Source organism: Falco naumanni, chromosome 9 (genome assembly GCF_017639655.2).
Source record: "Falco naumanni isolate bFalNau1 chromosome 9, bFalNau1.pat, whole genome shotgun sequence".
NCBI lineage: Eukaryota > Metazoa > Chordata > Aves > Falconiformes > Falconidae > Falco > Falco naumanni.
The window spans coordinates 16,803,037-16,823,859 of record NC_054062.1 but is presented as its reverse complement, the minus strand read 5'-3'; the positions used below and the strand labels follow the sequence as shown (position 1 = coordinate 16,823,859).

The window sequence follows — 20,823 nt, the reverse complement described above, 5'->3', positions numbered from 1 at the left end:
ACACAAACCCCAACAACTTTAAACTACACTACTTATGATTCCTACTTCATGATGTTTTTAGTCACACAACATCCACTGGAAAACATAGCGTTATTTCTTAATTATTAACAGGTTCCTATCTGCTCCTTCCACTAAGTTGACCAGCCACTTTTCTTGCTAATGGTTTACTTGTCCTTCAGTCCATTTCCACATTCTGTAGGTCCCCTCCAATTCTCAAGTTTAAAGCAGTAAGATTTTCAGTATCAGTTTCTGATCATGGTTTAGATTATGATCTAGTTCTCTGTTGGCGACAGGGTCCATATAAACTAGAAGTATTCAAGCTATACCTGGAGATGGTCTAGTTTAAAATTGTAGAATATAAACTGGTATCAATCCACTTCATAATGCCCAGGGATTTCAACAGAATCTTTATTATAAAAAAAACAACCAAACAACCAAAAAACCCACAGTGCCCTCCTCCACAAAAGTCAAGGGTAACTGTTTCAACAGAGCACTTATCTGCCAGTTATATTCGAGAACTTTGGACAAATTGTAAGAACTGTAGAATTGATCTCTAAATAATACTTAAGGCTCCTACATGTCAGAGCTAACAAACATTTATACTACAAGTATAAGAATACTATCAAATGCTCATCAGGTCTTCTTGGGTCATCTTGACATTTCAGACAACTACTCTAAGTAAAAAATATGTTTATGCTACTTGTTCCATACTCTGTTTAGTACTTTTAAGGTTCAAAGCTGAGTACGCAGGCGTAAGGTGTACAATTCTATGATTTTCTTTGTAAACTAAGCACATTTTATAACATCACTGGAAGAGACTAAGTAGAGAACCTCACAGAATCACTGTCAGTTAAAATCTATTTATATTCAAATGTTTATTCAACTTCATTTTGAATTTACCTAGCAAGGAGTAAATAAACTGCAAGGAAATTAATCAAGTGCATTATATCGTTAAACGGCCATAAATACATGCGTTAATTTTTATGACTGCCAAGCATAACCGTACTTGTTGAGAAAGGCAGTCTAGTTGAACCATATGCAGACACGCCCTCCCACTTTGCAAGACAACACTTATTTTGAAAGTTGACATATTACTCACTGCCAATGGCTAGAAGTCTGTCTCCCCTCTGTAGATCAGCAGCTGCAGCAGGTGAGTTTGGAGTCACAGTTGCAATGACAACATGCCCTGCATCTTCTTCCTTGGACTGTACAAGGCGGAGCGTGAGCCCAACGCTTTGCAGATTGCCTTTCACTAGTTCTGCCTGGAGAGAAAGACGTTAGGAGTATGTTGATTAAGCAGACTGCAAGGATTCATGGTTACTAATGGTTACAAATGGTCATTTAAATGAAATTATACAACTGATATTATTTTTTTAATTACATTAGGACATCCAGTGACTTCATTAAGCAGATATTCATGTCATAGATTAACTGCCTGGTGATCCAGTTTACACCTTTGGAGAAACATGGAACCAAATGTCACCAGTGCTGAAGAGCCAAATATGCCAAAACTAGAGAGCAGTGCAAGAAACTGTCAGCAAAATAATAAAAAAAGCCACAAGTGTGTATGTGTACACATCTATTCAATAGTTTATATATAATTAGTAACATACCGAGATAACCTATGCAAATACAAATCAGCAAGAAAGGCAACACATGGCTCATCTTCACAAAAAGCGCCAGTCCCAACGGAGCTACATCTAACCTCATCATCCGTTTTATTGGGAAGAAGTTATTATAGAGCACTGTACCTTCAATCTAAGTATCACTTTGAATATACCACATTTGTGTTCTACAAGTAGCTCTTCAGTCATCTATACAAGAATGTGTTTGGAGTAAGAAAACTTATGTACTTCTACATTGCTAAAGCCTATTTAGAATAAATCTAAATTAACAATAGCCTAAGATGTTTCTTCAAAGACTCAGAACCCTTTTCTCATATTTATGCTGCAAGATAAATAAAAGATAAGACTTAACACAATACCAAATATCCTTAAAAAGATAATTACTTAGGTGCAATCTCTGCAGTAAAGTTTCATCCCACATGCACGCACAGATGTGTTATAATTTGGAAGTCCCCATTGAAGAATATATTTAGGTAGTAGTCAACTGTTTACATACCTCAGTATCTGAAATATTTGAGAACTTTTCTCTTAATGAAGACTGTCCTTTATGAATTTAAAAATATACCTTTTTTTCCCCTAAAGCACATTCTTTCTATACTGTTTCAAATGATCGTCTACAATCATTCCACCAATGCATGTTGTGTCTGTTTGAAAGGGGAACTCATAGTCTATGTTTCAGCTCCAAGGACAAAAATGTAATTCGCTTTTTTTGATTCCTAAGAACAGAGACAGACATTGTTTGTAGAAAACCTCCACAGGAAATTTTCTATTTGGTTTCAATTTACTGGGTTTTGGTAGACAGTCTTCTCCATCCTTCTGCATTTACTTTGTTGCTATTCAATTGTCAATGTTTGAACTGTCTGCAGTTGATCCTTCTCTTCTGAGGATGTGTTAAGTTTGCTTAATTTTGTACAATGGCTTTCCACAGATGAAGTGGATTACTGAGCTTCAGTGCATGACTCTCATTGGCTGCATGGCTTTCACTCCTTTCCTATAGTCTTAATAGCAGCACATCTTGGGTTTTGTATTAATTGTTCAGTTCTTTGTAGAAATAAAAATGCTACAGTACGCAACAATTTGCTTCAGTACAGTATTGAGTTTGAAGGAGCAGACTTGCATTAACTTTCTAAGCTTTGTCAATAATTTTCTGCATTTCTCACAGTCACTTAAAGATAATTTTCTATCAAACTTTGTTAACATCTATTGTGAACATCCAGTAATGTATATGACAACACAAAATGACATTGACAAAAATGTAAGCTTAATTGCAGTTCCAAGTTTCAAGGTTCTTCTATAAAACAAACAAGTAGTTCCCTGCAGAAACAACTGTGGTAGGGTTTTTGCCTTTTTTTTTTTTCCCCTGTTGCTTTTAATTAAGGCCTTTCCCATTTACACCAATGAAACTCTCATACTTTTTCTTTGTTTCTTAACTCTTAAGAGGTTTTTTTAAAAATTTAATTATGTATCAGAAATACCTGCAGAAGAAGAGAGAAACATTTTTTAAAGAAAAGAATTACTCTTCTGCTTTAGTCCTTATATATAATATGGCTTTAAGTTAGCAATTCACAAATGTTGCATGTGCTGCATGGAAACAACGTGAACAATTACTACAATTTCAAACAACACTAGTTGAACATTTTAACTGTCAAAAAACCACAAGTGACATTAATTTACTGTGCTGGCATACAAACCTCCAACAAAAGCTCCTTCCAGAAATCACTCCCCTATGCTATGTAGCTCTGCATATTATTATCAAATAACAAGGCGATCACTATTTCTGAGATTTGCCACAGAGTCTAAGTAATCAAATATCTTTTCTTATGATGGCTCCTTTGAAAATCTTACTCTAAATGACTATGTAAGCTATCCAAATGAAGATCAGAAAGTTAAACTCCCACTTAAGGAACACCAGCAAACATGAACCACACAAAAGACTGAAAAGCAAGCTATAACTATCTTTTACCCTTATTTTTGTTAGTCCACTGAAATTTAAAGCTCTTTAGTGATAGAATTTCAGGAAAGAAATGGATGCTTAGACAGAATGGTGGAGGGAAAAAAATCCAAAACAGGATGATTTTCCTCTTAACACTAAGTTGTTCTGGACATTTAATTATACTCCTTTATGGACACATCTATTTTATTGACATATTAGTTCTGGATCTTAATGCCAAGAACTGGAGTTAATTAATAAGATAATACATTTTAAAGTCATGGCTCATCCAAGATGGACAGTCTGTTAGTTTTGCATCATTGCAGAAGAAACATTGCTGTAAGTTTGTTCGCATGAGAACTCCTCTGCAATCAAGTCTTTGTGCAGATCAGAAAAACATCCAACTACAGAGGGACACTGGCCTTTGTAACACTTTTACAGGAGTTACATGCAAATTTTTTTTTCTTTTTTACAGTCCAATATTTTCTCATCCATTCAAACAGTGGCACAAACAAGTGATAAAGTTTTCAAAGACCCTTCCTTCAGAATGCAACAAGCCTTATTTGAAAGGGAATGTCAGAAGGGAAACAAGAGCTAGTACTGCAACATCTAGTGTTCTGAAGAAAGGCAGCAATGACCTCTAACCACTATTAGTACTTGCAATCACGGCAAACCATGAGGAGCAGACATGGGGAAGGGCATAATTAGACAATAAAAAGGAAAAAGTGTTACCAAAAGCTCCTTCTTACAGAGTTTGTCAGTACCAACCCTCATCCTCTTGAATCCAAGGACGACTCTGAGCAGATCTCAACAGTGGATGACTTAACAGTGAAAATATTCTCTACTGGAAAAGACTAGAAACCTCTGAGGTGATTCCCAGCATTACAGGCTTCCCTCCTCCCCCAGGGTGAGACCACATAAAAGAAACTAGGGACAGCTGGGACCAAAGACACTTAGGTATCTCTGAACATTTGGCTCCCATGCAGGGACACCAACCGCAGATTACAACGCGTATGACTCACTGATGGAGACTTCCAATATTCTAGCAGTATCTGATGGAAAGCTGTTTTTGGAAGGGGAGTGCCTTTGAACATAACAAGCAAAGTTCATCTCAACTTTTTATTAACTTTGGCACAGTCACAAGCTTTCTCACGAAGTAAACTGGTTTTATTTATCAACCCAAAGCAGATGAATAGTTTCCTTGATTTTTCTTTCTGGCAGCTCCCAAGTTTCATCAAGTAAGCCCACAATATCTCAGGCTAGCTGCAGTGCAGGTAACCCCTGCTTCGAGCTCTCAAACACCCCCCACCCCAACAAGTACCTTCACAAACCCAAGCATCTTCGTATACCTAGCACAGCTCCTTCATGCCTTTCTGCCTTCCCTCAAATTGAAACTTGATAATAAATGTGAAGAGACAAGGATGTCCCAGAACACGAAACATCAGAAGGACAAAAATCAGCTAAATGACACAGAAAAAACCCACCTCTGCTGATAATGAAAGGACATTTACTATTAAGGAAGCTCACTGCAATGCAGAAAAATTAACAGCTGTACCTAGGAGAAAGGGAAATTTTAACCAACTAGCTATACCATATTAAAGCAAGTTTATTTAAATTTGACCTAATAGCTCTGTTTTACTAGTTCCTGCAACACTTTGTAGTTATTAAATTAGGAGCAATACAAAGCAAATGATACTACTTGCTTGTTAGTGACAGGCATACATTTAGAGAGTTTATATTGAAAAATTTAAATTGTGTCATGGAACTTAGAAAATGTACCTTTTTAAAAAAAAGGTAAGCAACCCTCAGATTATTTATGAAATACTTGTTGAGACTAAGATGCAACAGAGCAGGAATGGCTATCCTAGGAAAAAAGAAAAGTCATTTCCTTAATGTTTTATTATTGAAGAAAAAAAAAAACCACCAAGAAGAGGGCACAAGATGTCCATTGACTTTCAAATTAATAAAACATTTTGATGTGAGGCTGTGGATGCCTGACTTTTCTAGGACAAAGTCTATAGGCATTGATTTCACAGTACAAACTTTAGTTCATTTATATGCATCAGTGTATGAGAAACTGCGGAGCACAACCCCATCACTACTTTCAGTTCAATATTGGAAGCATGCTCTGCAAATACAATGGAGCAGAAAATTATGTTGTGCCTTACAGCCTTTCCTTACCTCAGCCTCATCATTCTGAAGGCATAGCAGATGTTAGACATCAGTGAAAATCAATTTTTCCAAGCTTTTTTAACACACAGATACTGAACTTCACAGCCACACTGTGATCATTCAGAAGTTTATAGCTTGCTAATATCATTTAAATGCCCAAATATTTACGTGAGTGTTAATACAGGATACAGTTTTAGGCTTCAAATGCTTCATTAAATTATCAGTTTGAAAGAATTTGCAAGTGCAAAGGGATAATAAATATCCCTCTTATGGCCAACAGACAAAAGTGATGCCATCTCATTTTCTTCCAAAACCATGCCTAAAAAGTCTGGTTATTTTTGAATACAGAAGTAAGAATGTAGTCTCGTAACTACAATGGAAGTTAACGTTAGATACAGCATTTCTATTCACACTTGCGAAGACATAATAAATAATGTCCATTAATATATATGGAGATTACAACATCTCTAAAAGTATGTATGACAACCTATTACTAACAGTGCAACATCATTCAGCTAAACTTTAAAAACTATTCGATGCATACAAAAATAAAAAGTCACAGAATTAAGCCACAGCATGATAATTTAGAGCATAAGATTTTTTTCCTTTTTAAACAAATCACTTATTTCCAGGAACTGAAAAGGAATTTTTTTTTAAAGCTTAATATTTACTCTAATATTCCACATTTGCTTAACTATTGTAAGCATTAACACAATAAAGCTTTATTAGAGTTTAGTAAGCATGTCACAGTTTTGAGTAAATGCTAAGAAAAGCTTGATCACCCAAGCACATGTAAGAAATCTTATTTCATTGACTTTACATCAACTAAAAAATAGTATCTTGAAAATATTTCTTATTCACTATCATTGGTATGTAACACGCTATTATGTATCACAAACTGACATCACATCAATGCTGTACTGTAGATAAAAACTTAAATTTTTTTCCAACCTGTCATGGTTACTACAGTGGATCTTAGGTATTCTTGCAAGGTATGGTCTAATGTGTTTCACGCAAAAATAAGTGATAATGTCTATGAATATGCCTGTAAAGTATTACGTTCTCCTAGACAACTCTGCATGCTGAGAGGAAAGGAAGGAATATTTCATGTCAATAAAAAAATACCCCACCAACATTAAAGTACAAAACTAGGAAGCAGTTCCTTCTATTCTGAAGACTCAGATATTTGCATTATTAAAAAAAGGGGGTTGGCATATATCTTTAAAATATGGACTTTAGCATTATTGCTTTTTTCAACTTTATTATTTATTATACAGTCATCATATATGACCTGCACAGTGAAATGATTGCCAGATTATTTATACCAGCTAAAGACAGTGAAAAGAAACAGGTATCACCAGTCTTACAACACACTCCTTAGTAACGTTAGACTCAAAGGAAAAAAAGAATTATTTTTTTTAATGTTCTGAGAGGATTTCCATCTATGCTTTAACAAAGGAGTAGATGTTTTTCTTCTCCTTGTGACAGCCTTGAAGCCCAAAACTACATGGCCAGAGCAGCAGGAGCCTTTTCCACCCTACCCTCCAGCCCTCCTGTCCACATGGCAGGATAACCCCTGGAAGCATTCTGGGGAAACTGTCAGGAAAACAATCTTGCACGGAAAGTGTCTGATGTAGACCCTGAGCAAGCAGTCTGTGATGACAAAAACACTTTAATTCTCTCAGGCATAAAGAAAACTCCCAATGGACAGAGAAGAAAGTTTTCTGAGCGTTTGAGAGCTAGCCTTATTCTTGGGATGCTTAAATAGTTCAATAGGCAATAAAGAATATACTGATTATAAACGGCGTTCACTATTACTTCTTATACTCACACTGTTGCACAAAAATCCACTAAAAATTTGGTTCAAAAACTTGTCAAACAGATTGGGTTTCCCAAGCAACTCCCTGGTTAGTATGCATTAAAATATACTGTAAAAACATACAGACACAAGAAGAACAAACTCAGGAGCTGGCTACCTAAAACTGGACATGTGCATTCATCTCCTTAATCTTTATATTTCCTTTAGCAAGTTCAGATGTGCGAAAACATGCTGACAGAAGATTTAAAAAAAAAGAAAAATAGATCAAAAGCTACATTCATATTTAACAGAGTAACTAGACTACACCATGTGACAAACTATATAAAGAAAGTAAATAATCTCTGTAATAAAGTTAACTCTACATAGAAAATTGACTCTTCAGTATTTATTTTCCTCCCCACGAGAAACAAGCATTACTTACAAACCACTATTAAGAAAAAGACTGAAGGTAATTAATGCAAAAGATAATATACTGATTCTGAAAACGTAAGTATATATCACAGCTAGAAGCAATACTGTACTCCAAGAAACCAACATGTAGCAGAAAACACATTTACAAACTTGGAAGTTATTTCACCGATCTGTGAATTATTTTTCAAACTTTTTAAAAATGCATTTCCTAAGATAGCTTGAATAAAAATCTGACTTTCATTGTTTCTGTATTTGAAGCTAAATCTTAAAAGTCGTTACTGTTCCAAAATCTGTATCAGTACTTCTACAACAATAATTCACATACTTCCTTGCTATGTGATGCTTCCTCTATACTAAAGAAACATACACCTTTCAGTCGACAAAGTTGATTGAAAATTTTCATAATTTTTTCCTCCCATTCCCAAGTTTACATTGATTCAGCTAATTTCAAAACATGCCGATTCGGTTTTCCTCCCCAATTTTCTTTAATATGTTGCCCAAACGTACCAAACATATGTTGAATTAACATGTATTTGTTCTAGACATACTAGAATGGGGGTATGGTGTTTGTTTTTTCAAACTAACATAATATATAAATATATTTAGACCTTTCTAAAATATATATGAATAAAATTTCAATAAGAAATTGAAAAGGAAAATATCTACTGCTTATGAAAAAAATAAAATCTTTTGTCAAACAGCAATCCTGAATATCCAAATTATTGTTCTCGCACAATTCGTTTTACAGTATACAACTGAGCAATTGCCAAAAAAGATATTCTTCTGCCCATTTTGCTTGGAAGAAGAAATTTGATAGAACAGTTAAAAATTTAACAGGCAAAACCAAAAAAAGGACAAGCTAGTAACTACAGAATGAGCTTACAGCATAAGTAGATACCACCAATAAAAATGAGACTTCATAGCAAACAGGACTGAGTTACAGTGACTATAAAAATATGAAAGTTTTATCAGAAATCTGTCTCCACAGGGATATTATGGAATTTATTTAAGTACATAACCTCATTTTCTTCAACCGTCCTATACCACTTAGTTTGACAGTTAATCCCACGCCTCTACCCAGTGTTCACCATAGTGTTTGCAGTGGGTTTCTGGACAAGGCGGATCCTTCAAGTTTTTAAACAATTTTCATTACTTGATTTTTGCTTTGGTGTTCTGTTTTCCTCCACTGCAGCTTACTCTGCTCTGAAAACCCATGACTCTGTAGAGGTTTTCCTGTACTCACACAGCTGTCCTCAGCAGCTGTTCACTTGCCTAGTCTGTTGTCCCCTAAAAAAGTCAACCTTTCACATTGATCACCTCTCACACCAAAAAAACTGAATAATGCACTCTGTCTTGAAAACAGTCTTCATCAGTAAAACAAAGGACTCAGCCAATGCTCAAAGTCATATGAGAATGAATATTCAAACAATTTTTCCAGCACAAGTATCTGCAATATCAGAAAATATGTTTATCACCTTGTTTAGTTTTGTTCAGTATTGTCAGTCCTGCAATTACAGCATTGATATATAAATATATATATATTTTACATTCTATATCATATAAGCTGAAAATGTTTGCAGATTGGAGCACACATAACCAACTGAAACACCAATGATTAACAGGCAAATCAGGTACCAATAGCGCTACTGATCATTCACACTATATGTAACTTTATGGGACTGTCTACACTGTTGTGCCTTTTTGGGTGTCACTGAACAGATACTAAATTATTAGCTTGAGAATTCCTCATTTTTCCTTCAAAGGGATTTTATAAAATTACCCACTTCTAATGCAATGGAATGACTCATGTTCAGCCACCATCGCAAAGTATCTCTGCAAGTTTCATGTGACTGCCACTAACTTCTCAAAGGGAGCTCCAACCACTGATTAAAGCAGAGGAATTACATAGCCATTTCAAAAGGACCAGTTTAAGTTCAAACACTAGAAAAGATAGCACTCAAAGTTAGGGGAAAAACCCTGCGGTCCTAATAGCACTGGACCATTTAAAGACCTTTTTTAAATTGTGAAAAACTCAGATCCAGAAAATTTTTTTTTTTTCTTAAATTGTTGTTACTGTTCTCTCAGTCAGCAGATGACGCATATGACCTACACGCCACTTTCCCATTTCTTCTTGCCTTTGCTAAGAGCAATAAAACCCCAAAACAACCAACCAACCACACACGCCCCACCCCCAACCCCCCCCGAACACACACATGAAACACCTTTGCCTTCAAAAGACTTGTTACATTTACTGGCATCTGGAAACCGCCAGTAAGTAATCAGTTCTCACACTCTCCTGTGACTAAAACATCAGAATGTATATGATGACTTTAAACCTGTTAGCCTGTATTCTGATGTCAAAGTAGCACAAGATTAATTAGCCCATTCTGAGGCTGATGTTGAGACAGCACTACATCTTAGTACAGATAAGTTGGTACTGCTGAGTTATTTCAGGTATATCAATAATTACAGTGCTCTACTGCAGTGTGCACCACCATCGGTTGCTTTGAGAGTGTCTAAGATTTTATTATTCTCCACCATTTTTAACCTCCTCTTGTCCATTTCAAGTATCTTTAAGCGTAACAGATTTTTTTCCAAGCTATACTGAAAGCTGTTTTTAAGGGGCAGGTTTCCCCATTAATGGGTATATCACATTTCAGCCACTCTAATAAAATTTAAAAAATTTTAAAGTGTTGTCTACACTTTCATCAAGAATGCTATTTGATTGTTTAAATAGAAAGTCTGTAAAGCAAATGGGTCACAGAAAGAAATCAGGCTTATAAACAATGGTCTCGCTACCTCTTCTTTCTTAGTAAGGTCTGGAATAGTCACCAGCTTTGCTTTTTGTGGAATATTAGGAGCAACAGATTTTTAATGACAATAAAACAGTGAAAAAAATGGAAGTGGGATGGTAGACATTTTGCTGTTAGTTTTTCCAGCTCTGTGACTCGTGGTCTGTGCATGGCGAGACACAACTATCTCAGATGAGGGCTGCAGTTTTCACGCTTGGTTTTTGGGTTTTTGAGTGTTAGGAAGAAGCATATTTATGGATAAGTTTCTTGAGATTTTTTTTACTAGTTGTCTTATACAGCAAGCTAGTAAGCCTCATTGTTTTCTGTTCTACAGGACATCTTATAAAAACCAAAAAATGTCAGTTACAAAATATGATGGTAATTTCATTCTGAAGTGACTTACATATTGGACCAAGATCATAAAGTAATAATTCATTAATGCCACAATACTGCAAATGTTACGCACATGTCTAATTTCATCATCATGCGCAATTTGTCTGAAATAAATGCGACAATTCATGGTAGTAAAGTCAAACATCTGCATGTCTGCTTGATGAGCACTAAAAACATTTGACATCAGCAAAATCCAGAACAAGCTAGTTACTGAACAAAATAAGGAGCTACATTGTTTTTTCCTCAGTACTTCTGAGACATTGCAGGTACTCTTTGACTAAGCAACTGCTAAAAAAGTGTACCTTCCAACTGTATGGTGAAACAGGTTATGTGACACACAAGTAGTAGACTGTTTAGCAATCATCATGAATTGCTGAGGCATTCTTATTAAACAGCAATTACAGGAGCTGAATGGAGGAGTTAGACAAACAAGGCAGCAGAAAACCTGCATTTAACTTCAAAGTGTCAGAAGCAGGTAAAATGCAGACCTTCGGTTTTACGCAGACCTCTTTGGAGAACAATTTAGTACAAACACCAATGTAGCTCTTCTTTAAGTGCTCTTATTCACTGACATCCTTTTAGCCTTTATTAAACCCAACTGTGACGATTTCCTTTGGCCCTGAAAATATAGAAAAGATTGATTTTTTTTTCTTCCAAATCTTCTATCAAAGACATAAATGGTGATATAAAAAAGGCTTCCTCCAATATTGCTTAAGGATGACTTGGTTATCATAGAAATATTTTGTAAAAACACTCAGGTAGGCTAACAGTAAATACTGAAATAAGGTTACTGAAATCGGGTATTACACAGAACAGATTAAGTTTATAAATAATACCATGTGTGACACCAATAAAAAGTTTACCCAGTTAACAGTTTTCTTTGTATAATTTTATGAATCACTGCAATGCAAATTACAGATAAAGGAGATTAATGAGAACATAAAGAGTTTATGCACTGTGAATATGTGTACATGAGAGAGGCCAGCCAAGGGTTTTGTTCATCTCTGAGACGGAAGCAAAAAAGATGAAAGACATTCAAGTGTACACAGTAAACGCAAACCCTCTAAACCAGCTAGTATTTATATTTATCCTAGAAGTACCTAATTTATAGTGATAAACCAGTTACTGTTAATCTTCATGCAATAAATTCAAAATACTGGACTATCAGGTAAAAGTTCTTTATAATGGAAATAATATTAATGGTAAAGGGTCCTCTCCACACAAAGAAACTGCCTGGCAGTTTTGGCTATCACACCCAACAGCATTAACCATCTGATTATTGACATGTATATTGCCATTAAAACAAAATTATGAAAAGTTATTATCCACTATAGTTATGGTAACATCCATCACAGAGGCTAGTTTCCATGGAAATAAAATATGCAATACTATTTTCCAATGCATATAAATCATAACTCTTAGATCTTCTAATGGGCTTAAAAGTCATATTTTAAAGGGCTTAAAAGTTCTATTTCTGATGGAAAAACGTTGATGGAAAGAATAAGCGTATTATTTATAGGCTGATTGTATTCTGGAGCAGAAGTGTTTTCTTTAGAGCAACAGCAATGCTAACTGCAGCTACATCTGGAGTACAGTGAATCATCTGAAATGAGCAGCAGCTCCATAAATCCTTGCCTGGGAATCTTCAGCAAAAGCCCTGGGTTTGGGATGGGAGCAGAATCCCTGCTGCAGCTTTGCTCTGAGGAAGAGGTCAGTGCTGCCAGAGGCAGGGGCAGGGCCAGGGAGCACCAGCAGTGCCAGGAGAGGCCAAAGCAGCAGGCACAGCACTGGGCTTCCCAGCTCTCCCACAGCCCCACAGCCGGGCTGACCCCTTCCACTATCCTCAACGCTTAACAAGATTATCAGATTAAGCTTTGTACCAAAGTTGAGGAAATCAAGCAGTGTCATTCGACTTATTAAAAAAGCAACATATTTAAAGAGTTACTTACACAAGAACGTGCAGAAAAAAAGAAGTAAAAAATCCTATTCTCTTACAAATAAACCATTACAATTCTGGGTAACACAAATTACACTCTTATCAATAACATAGTCAAAGCCAACAGGGACCCCACATGTACCTAGAACCAACATAATTCTACAATCCGACATATCACAGCACTTAAATGAACAGTGTTTGTTATTTCTGCACTGCATAAACATACCATCTTCTTGACAACTGTTGTATTTCTCATCAGCATTAATGGCTAGATGGCTATCAAAGCAAAGCACAAGCCTGAATAATAAATATCCTGCTTGACCCAATCAGTGCTCAGGCTCCTGCATTCCCACAGAACTAGCTAAACCCAAAGGAACTAAAGCAGATGTAGTGAAATGATTCATCATCGTAACAGCTCTTCAGAGATTAAATAGAAGTTCCATCTGAATCAAAACGAAGTTCCTGTTGCATACAACCTCCCAATCCCACCCTTTGCCTCCTAAAAACAGATCACTTTTCTTCTGAAATTCTACATTACCAAGGTCGGAAGAGACAAGGATTTATATCTAGCTTATTCTGAATAACTGCTGTAAAAAGGCCAAGGTTTTGTATACATATATAATAATCTTTCTCTATGTAGAAAGGCACCCAAACCACACTGAGTTGTTTTCAATTAAGTTCTGGACAAAACACTGCAGTATAAACACGCAACTATATAACAAGTAAAGTTTTCCACAAACACACATCTATTTCTGGTTATTTTGTTGAGCACAAATCACATCAAATCCATTTGTTTATGGTGATAGGGCACAAGTCGCTGCCAGGCATTGAAACAGCAGCTCAGTGTCACATCTGATTAATAGCACCAAGACAACAGCACACCTAGAAGCCAGATTTTCATACTGTTACTGTTCATCACTTATAAAGATTGTCACAACTATTAAAATGAAAAAGATCTTTAAGACCAACTATCAAATGCTGACAATTCACTTTGCAATAGAGATCAATATCCAGCTATATTTGCTTTGCACTTGAAAAATATTCTAGATGTTTCCCCCCCCCCCAAACACGCATAAGAATCACTTCCCAATATATCCAAAGAATGATTTAAAAACTGAACATTAGCTGTAAACTAAAATCAACATGCTATCCAACTTTGCAACCTTGCCTCTACAAATGCTTCAATAAAATCCAAAGGTTGGAATTTAGGTTGGAATTTTTCATGGAATAGTTTGGCTTGGAAGGGACCTTCATGTTGCAGCTTTCTCTCCACATAATCAATATGTTCATAACTGACTAACAAAAAATGGGATTATTTTTTTCCCCCCCTGTAGTTAGGTATCTGAATGACAAGAAAACAGAATTGGTATAACTACTTAAACAAAGAGTTGAATATCCTCTATTTCAGGCTATGAAAAAGCATTATGAGAACAAACAACAAAAAAAAAACAAACAAACAAACAAAACCCACTTAGCTATGCCACAAGGATTTCTGTTAAACTTTTGAGACCAGCATTGTGCATTATCACAAGATTTAGTCATGACTCTGGCAGAAATCTATCTCATAATTTACCTCCCCTCATTATTTCTGGAGGTAGCAGAACATACGAGTTCTCCAGAAAACAATTTTAGACCTCAAACCACTAACACTGAAGCATGCAAAAGTGCTGAAAGAAAAAAAAGTCTTCCAGAAACAGTAAAAAAAGAAAAAAAATATATATGTAATTACAAAAGAAGCAGGACACTACCCATAATAGAAATAAAGAGTTCATGCATTTTGACAAGAGGTTTTTTTGTTTGTGTTGAAGGATTTTCTGGTTCAGGGAAGTAATATACCAATTCTTCAGCTCCCTGTCGTAAGGTAGATTAAAGAATGGATAGGAAATTACGTCAAGCCTAAAAACTTCTTTTACTTCAGCTCTCACTATAACTTCATATGCTCTATTATTTTTAAATTAGCAACAGATATTATCAGTAGCTGGTGAGATATACAAGAAAAATACCCAGCAGATTTCATAATGCAACACCTTTCTACTTCCCTTTCTCCTTTCTTCCACCACCAGAAGCAGGACTTGCTTGGGACTGCAACCCAACTACCTTCCTCAAAAAATTTACAGTTCAGTCATTTAAAAACGAACACAGAATTAGTTAACACCTCAGAATTCTTAAGAAATACAAATATCTAAAAAAATAAGTCATACTGAACAATGGCGGGGGGAGAAGACTGGCAAATGCACATGTGACAGAAGCTGTCCTTAAGTAGATCAATACTTGTGTCCTTAAAAGTGGTAATTACTTGTAAGGTGGTAAATATCTTTCCACATATTACAAGGATGAAATCTGCATCAGTAGCAAAACTAAAAAGTTATTTGATTCTTTGACTTCTTAAGTATGAATAATTCAGTTTACTTAATAATTTGAATGAGCTTTATCAAACAAAAAAATTGAAAATTGCATCCAAAAAGTTGATGAAAACAGTCTATGTGATATAATTTGAATACTTGATATCAAGCCATGGTACTATACTTTCTTGACCATCACTGTAAGGCTGTGATGACAAAAAAGACACTGTTCATAAATGGCACATTCAGTATTAAATATGCAGCCTAAGGTTTCTCTTTAAACTTACATATTTTTAAATATTTTATTTGAAAACCTACATGTTTAAGAGATTAGAATTGTATAGAAAAACCAACCATGCAATTTGATGAATGATGAAATACCTTACAGTAAAAAAAAAGTAAAAAAGATTAAATATCTTGTAGCAAAGCTTCAGAATACAAAATTACAAATTTAATCATCAACTTGCTCGTGATTTGTTATACACTTAACTCCCACCATAGTTCATGAAAGTAAGAGATGTGTTAACTCTAAAAATTTATTTGCTTTTATAACCTCTGCAACACCCTAAAAAGCCTAAGAAAAAAGTACCTGAAAAATTACTAAGAAAAAAAAGTACCTCAAAAATTACATAAGTCGGGGGGGGGGGGGGGGGGGGGGGGGGGCGCGCGGGGGAAGAAAAAAAAAGTAAAAACACTTGAGTATATAGAATTGGGCAAGGAAAGGAAGATGGAGAGAAAACAGAATTAGATCTGGATTGGAGGACTGCAGTCTGCAAGTCCGTGGGTGCGGCACCATGGCAAAACATTCCTAATTTTCCTGTTCCCAGGCAATAACCTCTGATTATTAGAACTTCACTAATGTACATCAATTACCAAGAAATCCATAGCTTAAATTCAGATTTTCAGCTACCTGTTTGTGTACCATGTCACACTTTGGCAGAGACTGCCATGTGTGTACTACAATGTATTCAGAGAAAAGTATGAAGAATTGTCGTCTTTGTGAGAGAAAAATGACGACAATTTGGAGAGCTAAAAACCCAAACCTATCAGTGCAGTGTTTTATTTATTTTATTTTATTTTTTTACTTAGGAGTCTGTTAGCCTGCAATGCCAGAAGGAAATCATAATGAATAAACATGTGTGTTCATCATGCACAGCTTGCCCTTCTTGAACTCTTGAAGTTCACAAAAATAGCCTTTGACTTACATACTTTAATACCATTTGAACAAGAGCACTGCAAGATAATTAAGCCTGAGGTAATTCTACCCTGCCAAGTCATACAAATACCCAAATGAACTGTAATTTATATATTTTCAGCAGAAGCATCATTGATTTTTTTGCCATTTTCATACAAGGACACACTTGAGTAGAACTCGAAACAGTATTTTGCATACAAAGCAGTCCAAGGTCAAAAGCAGTGTGCAAAGATCATAACTTGTATATAATGATGACATCAAGTAATATGGTGCTTATAATTATTGGAAGAGCTATGGTTTTATTGCATAGAGAGAGAAAATGCTTGCTTCCATGGAGAATATGTATGGGTTTTAGTAATGGCCCTTCTCCATGGCAGCTGACAGCACTGTGGTTCACAGGGATAAACATGGTCCTGATGGGAAGGTGGCAAGATCCACCCCAGCTCAAAGGTGAGGGGAGAAGGGCAGGGGTGGTCCCACAGCCCTTGGCACTCCCATGGCAGCAGGACCTTCTCAGTGGCCAGGCTGGGTGTCCCTGCTGTGGTGTGGGGCCTGAGAGCCAATGCACACCTACAGAAAACTAGATTTTTTTTCACCTGGGCATGTTGCAGCTCTGTGTTGTTTGGGGAACGCAACCAGCGAAGCTTTAATGAGGACACAGGGCTAAGGGAGGGACTAGAGCCAAACTGAGCCGCCTCCTTGGTTTAAGTCTCTGCCCAGTTAAATACTCACATTTTTTTCAACAGAAGTTCATACTCACAGATTTTACAAATTAATTTTTTTTTCTTTTCTTTTTACTTTACTACTTCTTAAAAAAAAAGCACTATACAGGTATACAGATGCTCATCAGGATATACGATGGAAGACATATCCAAATTAATATGAAGGCGAGACCTTCTGAATGAATAACGAGACACTTTGAAATTGACATCAAACTTGTGTCTCCAGACTTGAATGATGCTTGCTCAGTTGATGTAACTGCCTTAACACAGCATGACTAAGTATGACTTTCTAAAATTATTAAATAATGAAAAAATGCCATACTAACAATAACCAATTAAAAATTACTCCTTACACTACATAAGACACCCAACCAACAGTCACGTTATGCCAAGTATTCAAGATAAATGACAGCAATACTCAGAGAATGGAACTAAAGATATGCGGGGAAAGGGCGAAGTGATAGACAGATACTAAAAAAAAGTGCATGTCTGCAGGTACAGTGCACTCATTCAAATTTTGTGTATCAGCCATACTCTCTCTTAGAGAAGGCACTGCTTTAAAGTGTTTCTGGACAACTGGTAGTTACTAGCTGCCTGCCATTCAGCATTCTCAACTGCTTTTGTTTCCTTAATTAACGACAGGCAGAAATGTATGATACCTATAGACAGATAAAAGAATGACTATAAGCTTCAAGCTCATGCTCTATTTGCAAAATCTTCTCTCCAGTAAATGGCAGGTTAACCACTGCTCTCCTATTTTGGGTTTATGCTGTTGCCTCAATAGAAATACCACTTTTTTAAAAAAATTAAAATCTATTCTATTGACAATAGAACTTATACTCCTGCACTTTGCATTTAACAATACGTAATACTTGAAGCTTACCTAGTAATCTGTAGGACTACTAGACACCAGCTACCAGGAAGCACATAGCAAGAAAAAAGAAAAAAAGTCTAGCTTTCAAAAGGATGAAGAGGAATAATTCCTTTCAGAAGTTGGTAGCTACTCCCCAATAAAAAGTAAAAATAAAAAATAAGGAGTGCCAAGTTTCAATGTCAAAGATTTATTTTCTGATAGAGACAGAAAAGCAGTAAGAGGAAGGAATTAGCTTTCACCGCTCCTGTTCTACTACTGCGTTGATGAAAAGGAGGCCCAGGCCACAATCAGTCAAGACTCATACAGCATCCTTCCCTAAACTCTTCTTCCTGCAGCCACAGGAACATTCCTTGCTTCTCTTCTACTGTAGCTTTAAAATATTTATTTCAACATTTGGAGAGTTATACAGTGGGTTGGGGGTTTGGCAATATCAAAAGAGATCTCTTTGTTGTACTAAATTATTTGTTTGACATGCAGAAGAGAGTCTGTTCTGTCCAGGATGCATTTCCAGTGCCTTTATAGGTTTCTACTTCCAGCTGTCAAAACAGATCCAGAAATGAAACTAACTTCTGTAAAAGTAAATACTGTGTTCTTAAGATAGAATCAGATTCTTTACTTTCTAGTAAATCTCATTTACTTTTATTCCAATTATTAGATGAGAGAATATTGCTTTAATAACCTTTCATAAAATTACTTCCTCCCAGCAGTTATTTTTTAAGCTTAGGAATTAATGGCAATTCTTGGTTACCTCAGTCATATGTAACCAAGACTGCGGTTCCTAATGCACTTCTGCACATCAGTTGGCAAGAACCTGAATGCATTTGCTCACAACGGTGGCCAAAAGTTTGTTCCTAGCTATTACAAGTATATTTTTAGAATATATGTTATTTCAGATTCTCTTCCAATAGCTAAAGTTTCAAGAACTGTAGTGAAAATAGAAACATTTATCAAGCCCAGGAAACAACTGTGTTTAAACAAAGAATTCTTTGCTCAAATATTGTTTGCAAGGAATAAAAACCCATCATAGACATACCCATGTTGTAGCTAAACACCCTTCGTAGCCAAACTGCAAAAGTTCAATAAATGAAACAAAAGTGTTATGTATTTACTACTCTCTCCAGCAGGACTGTAAGCTCAGTCATAGCCTTGAAAGCAGTTTCATAGCCTTGATGCAGAGTTTTAGGCTAAATTAAGACTGCCTACAACACAAAGAAACATAAGAGAGCATATGAGCACCAAGTGCCACCACCTCACTTTTTTAACAAGGATTTTTACTCACAGCCATGGACCCCTTTTACTAGACTTACTACCCACCTCCAGGTTTTCTCTCTTTGCGTTGTTACCACCTGGAAAACACATTTTTTTTCAGTAATTAAACATCCAAATGCAGGCTTCCTTCTTCATTATTTTGGGAGATTAAACTGTGCACCAATGGAAGCAAACAGTTTTCCATGTGCCCAACAGTTTACTTGGTGAGGTCCTGATTTGGCAGTGAAACATTACTAAAACCCATACAAATGAGTACATTAGTTTCAACCCAGTTACTACCTCTTCGTAGGAAAAGATCCCAGTCTCTCAACTTGAAAAAAGAAAAGTCTAGTACATTAAGAAGAGGTTGACTTTTATAAGCATGCTCTAAGAAAATGCATTTTAAAAGTAAACTAGAAGACCAAAGATTAAAACATACTACAAATGAACAAGAGTCAAAACAGCTTGTTTTTCCAAAGGTGGTTGTGGATATCTGTGTTTTAGCAGGTTCCTCCCCTTCCACTCCAACCACGTGCAACAGCCTCCAGCATGAGCTGCTGGCTCATCTGGCCATACAACTTTGCAATAGGATGTAATAAAATAGTTTAGAAAGTCATTCCAGAAATATACTGAATTACCCAGAAACCACATTGTTTACTCTGGTTAATAAAACACTGTTATCTCTCTTACAATAAGCCATACTGTTCATACAAACAAGTTAGCTTTCATGCATCAACCATCTATTTATTTAGCAAGATCAGCTATCATTGTAAATCAACCTTTGTAAATGAGAAATACAGCTGCTGTAACACCTACTTAAACTCTTCCCTGCATCCAACATTTGGACATGCAGCAGAACAGATAAGAATAGGGGGGAAAAAAAAAAAAAGAAAAAGAAAAAAGGTCATCATCACCACAACTACTAACACACTAAAATTGTGTGCCCATCTTAGTTTTTACAAGCATTTTTAAGGAAAAGATACAAAACCATTAAGTAAACACTGTTATATTTTAAATGCAAAGTTGTAATTTAAAAAGTATGACAAAAGCTTACCACTGCTATTCAAACTGGGAACTATAAGGAGCATATGGAAGATAGGCAACTAAAAGGTAACTCAAAGAATCTGCACTACAGGCTGGTGGTTATATGAGTAAACTGCAAGCAAAAAACACAGCAAAAATGAATGTTGTTCATCGGCTCTATAAAAAGCATCAAAAGAACAGAACTAGTTTCTGATCAAGCTTGAAGTTTTAATGTAATTTTTGTCCTAGAACAGCCATGCAGAAAGGTCTTAGGCAGGTGAGTTCACCCAACATAGCCATCTAAAAGACTTGTGTCTCTTCCTGATGAATCAGGAGGTCAC

The 20,823-nt window shown here is 35.9% G+C and overlaps 1 protein-coding gene across 1 annotated transcript in view; it reads right to left on the bottom strand.

The window, feature by feature from the left end:
• PDZD8 (PDZ domain containing 8) overlaps nt 1–20,823 on the bottom strand; it is a 58,840-nt gene that overhangs the window by 5,910 nt on the left and 32,107 nt on the right. The window contains exon 4 of the mRNA XM_040605823.1: nt 1,100–1,262. Within this exon, the coding sequence (XP_040461757.1) occupies nt 1,100–1,262 (163 nt within the window). The remainder of the gene's footprint in view (nt 1–1,099; nt 1,263–20,823) is intronic.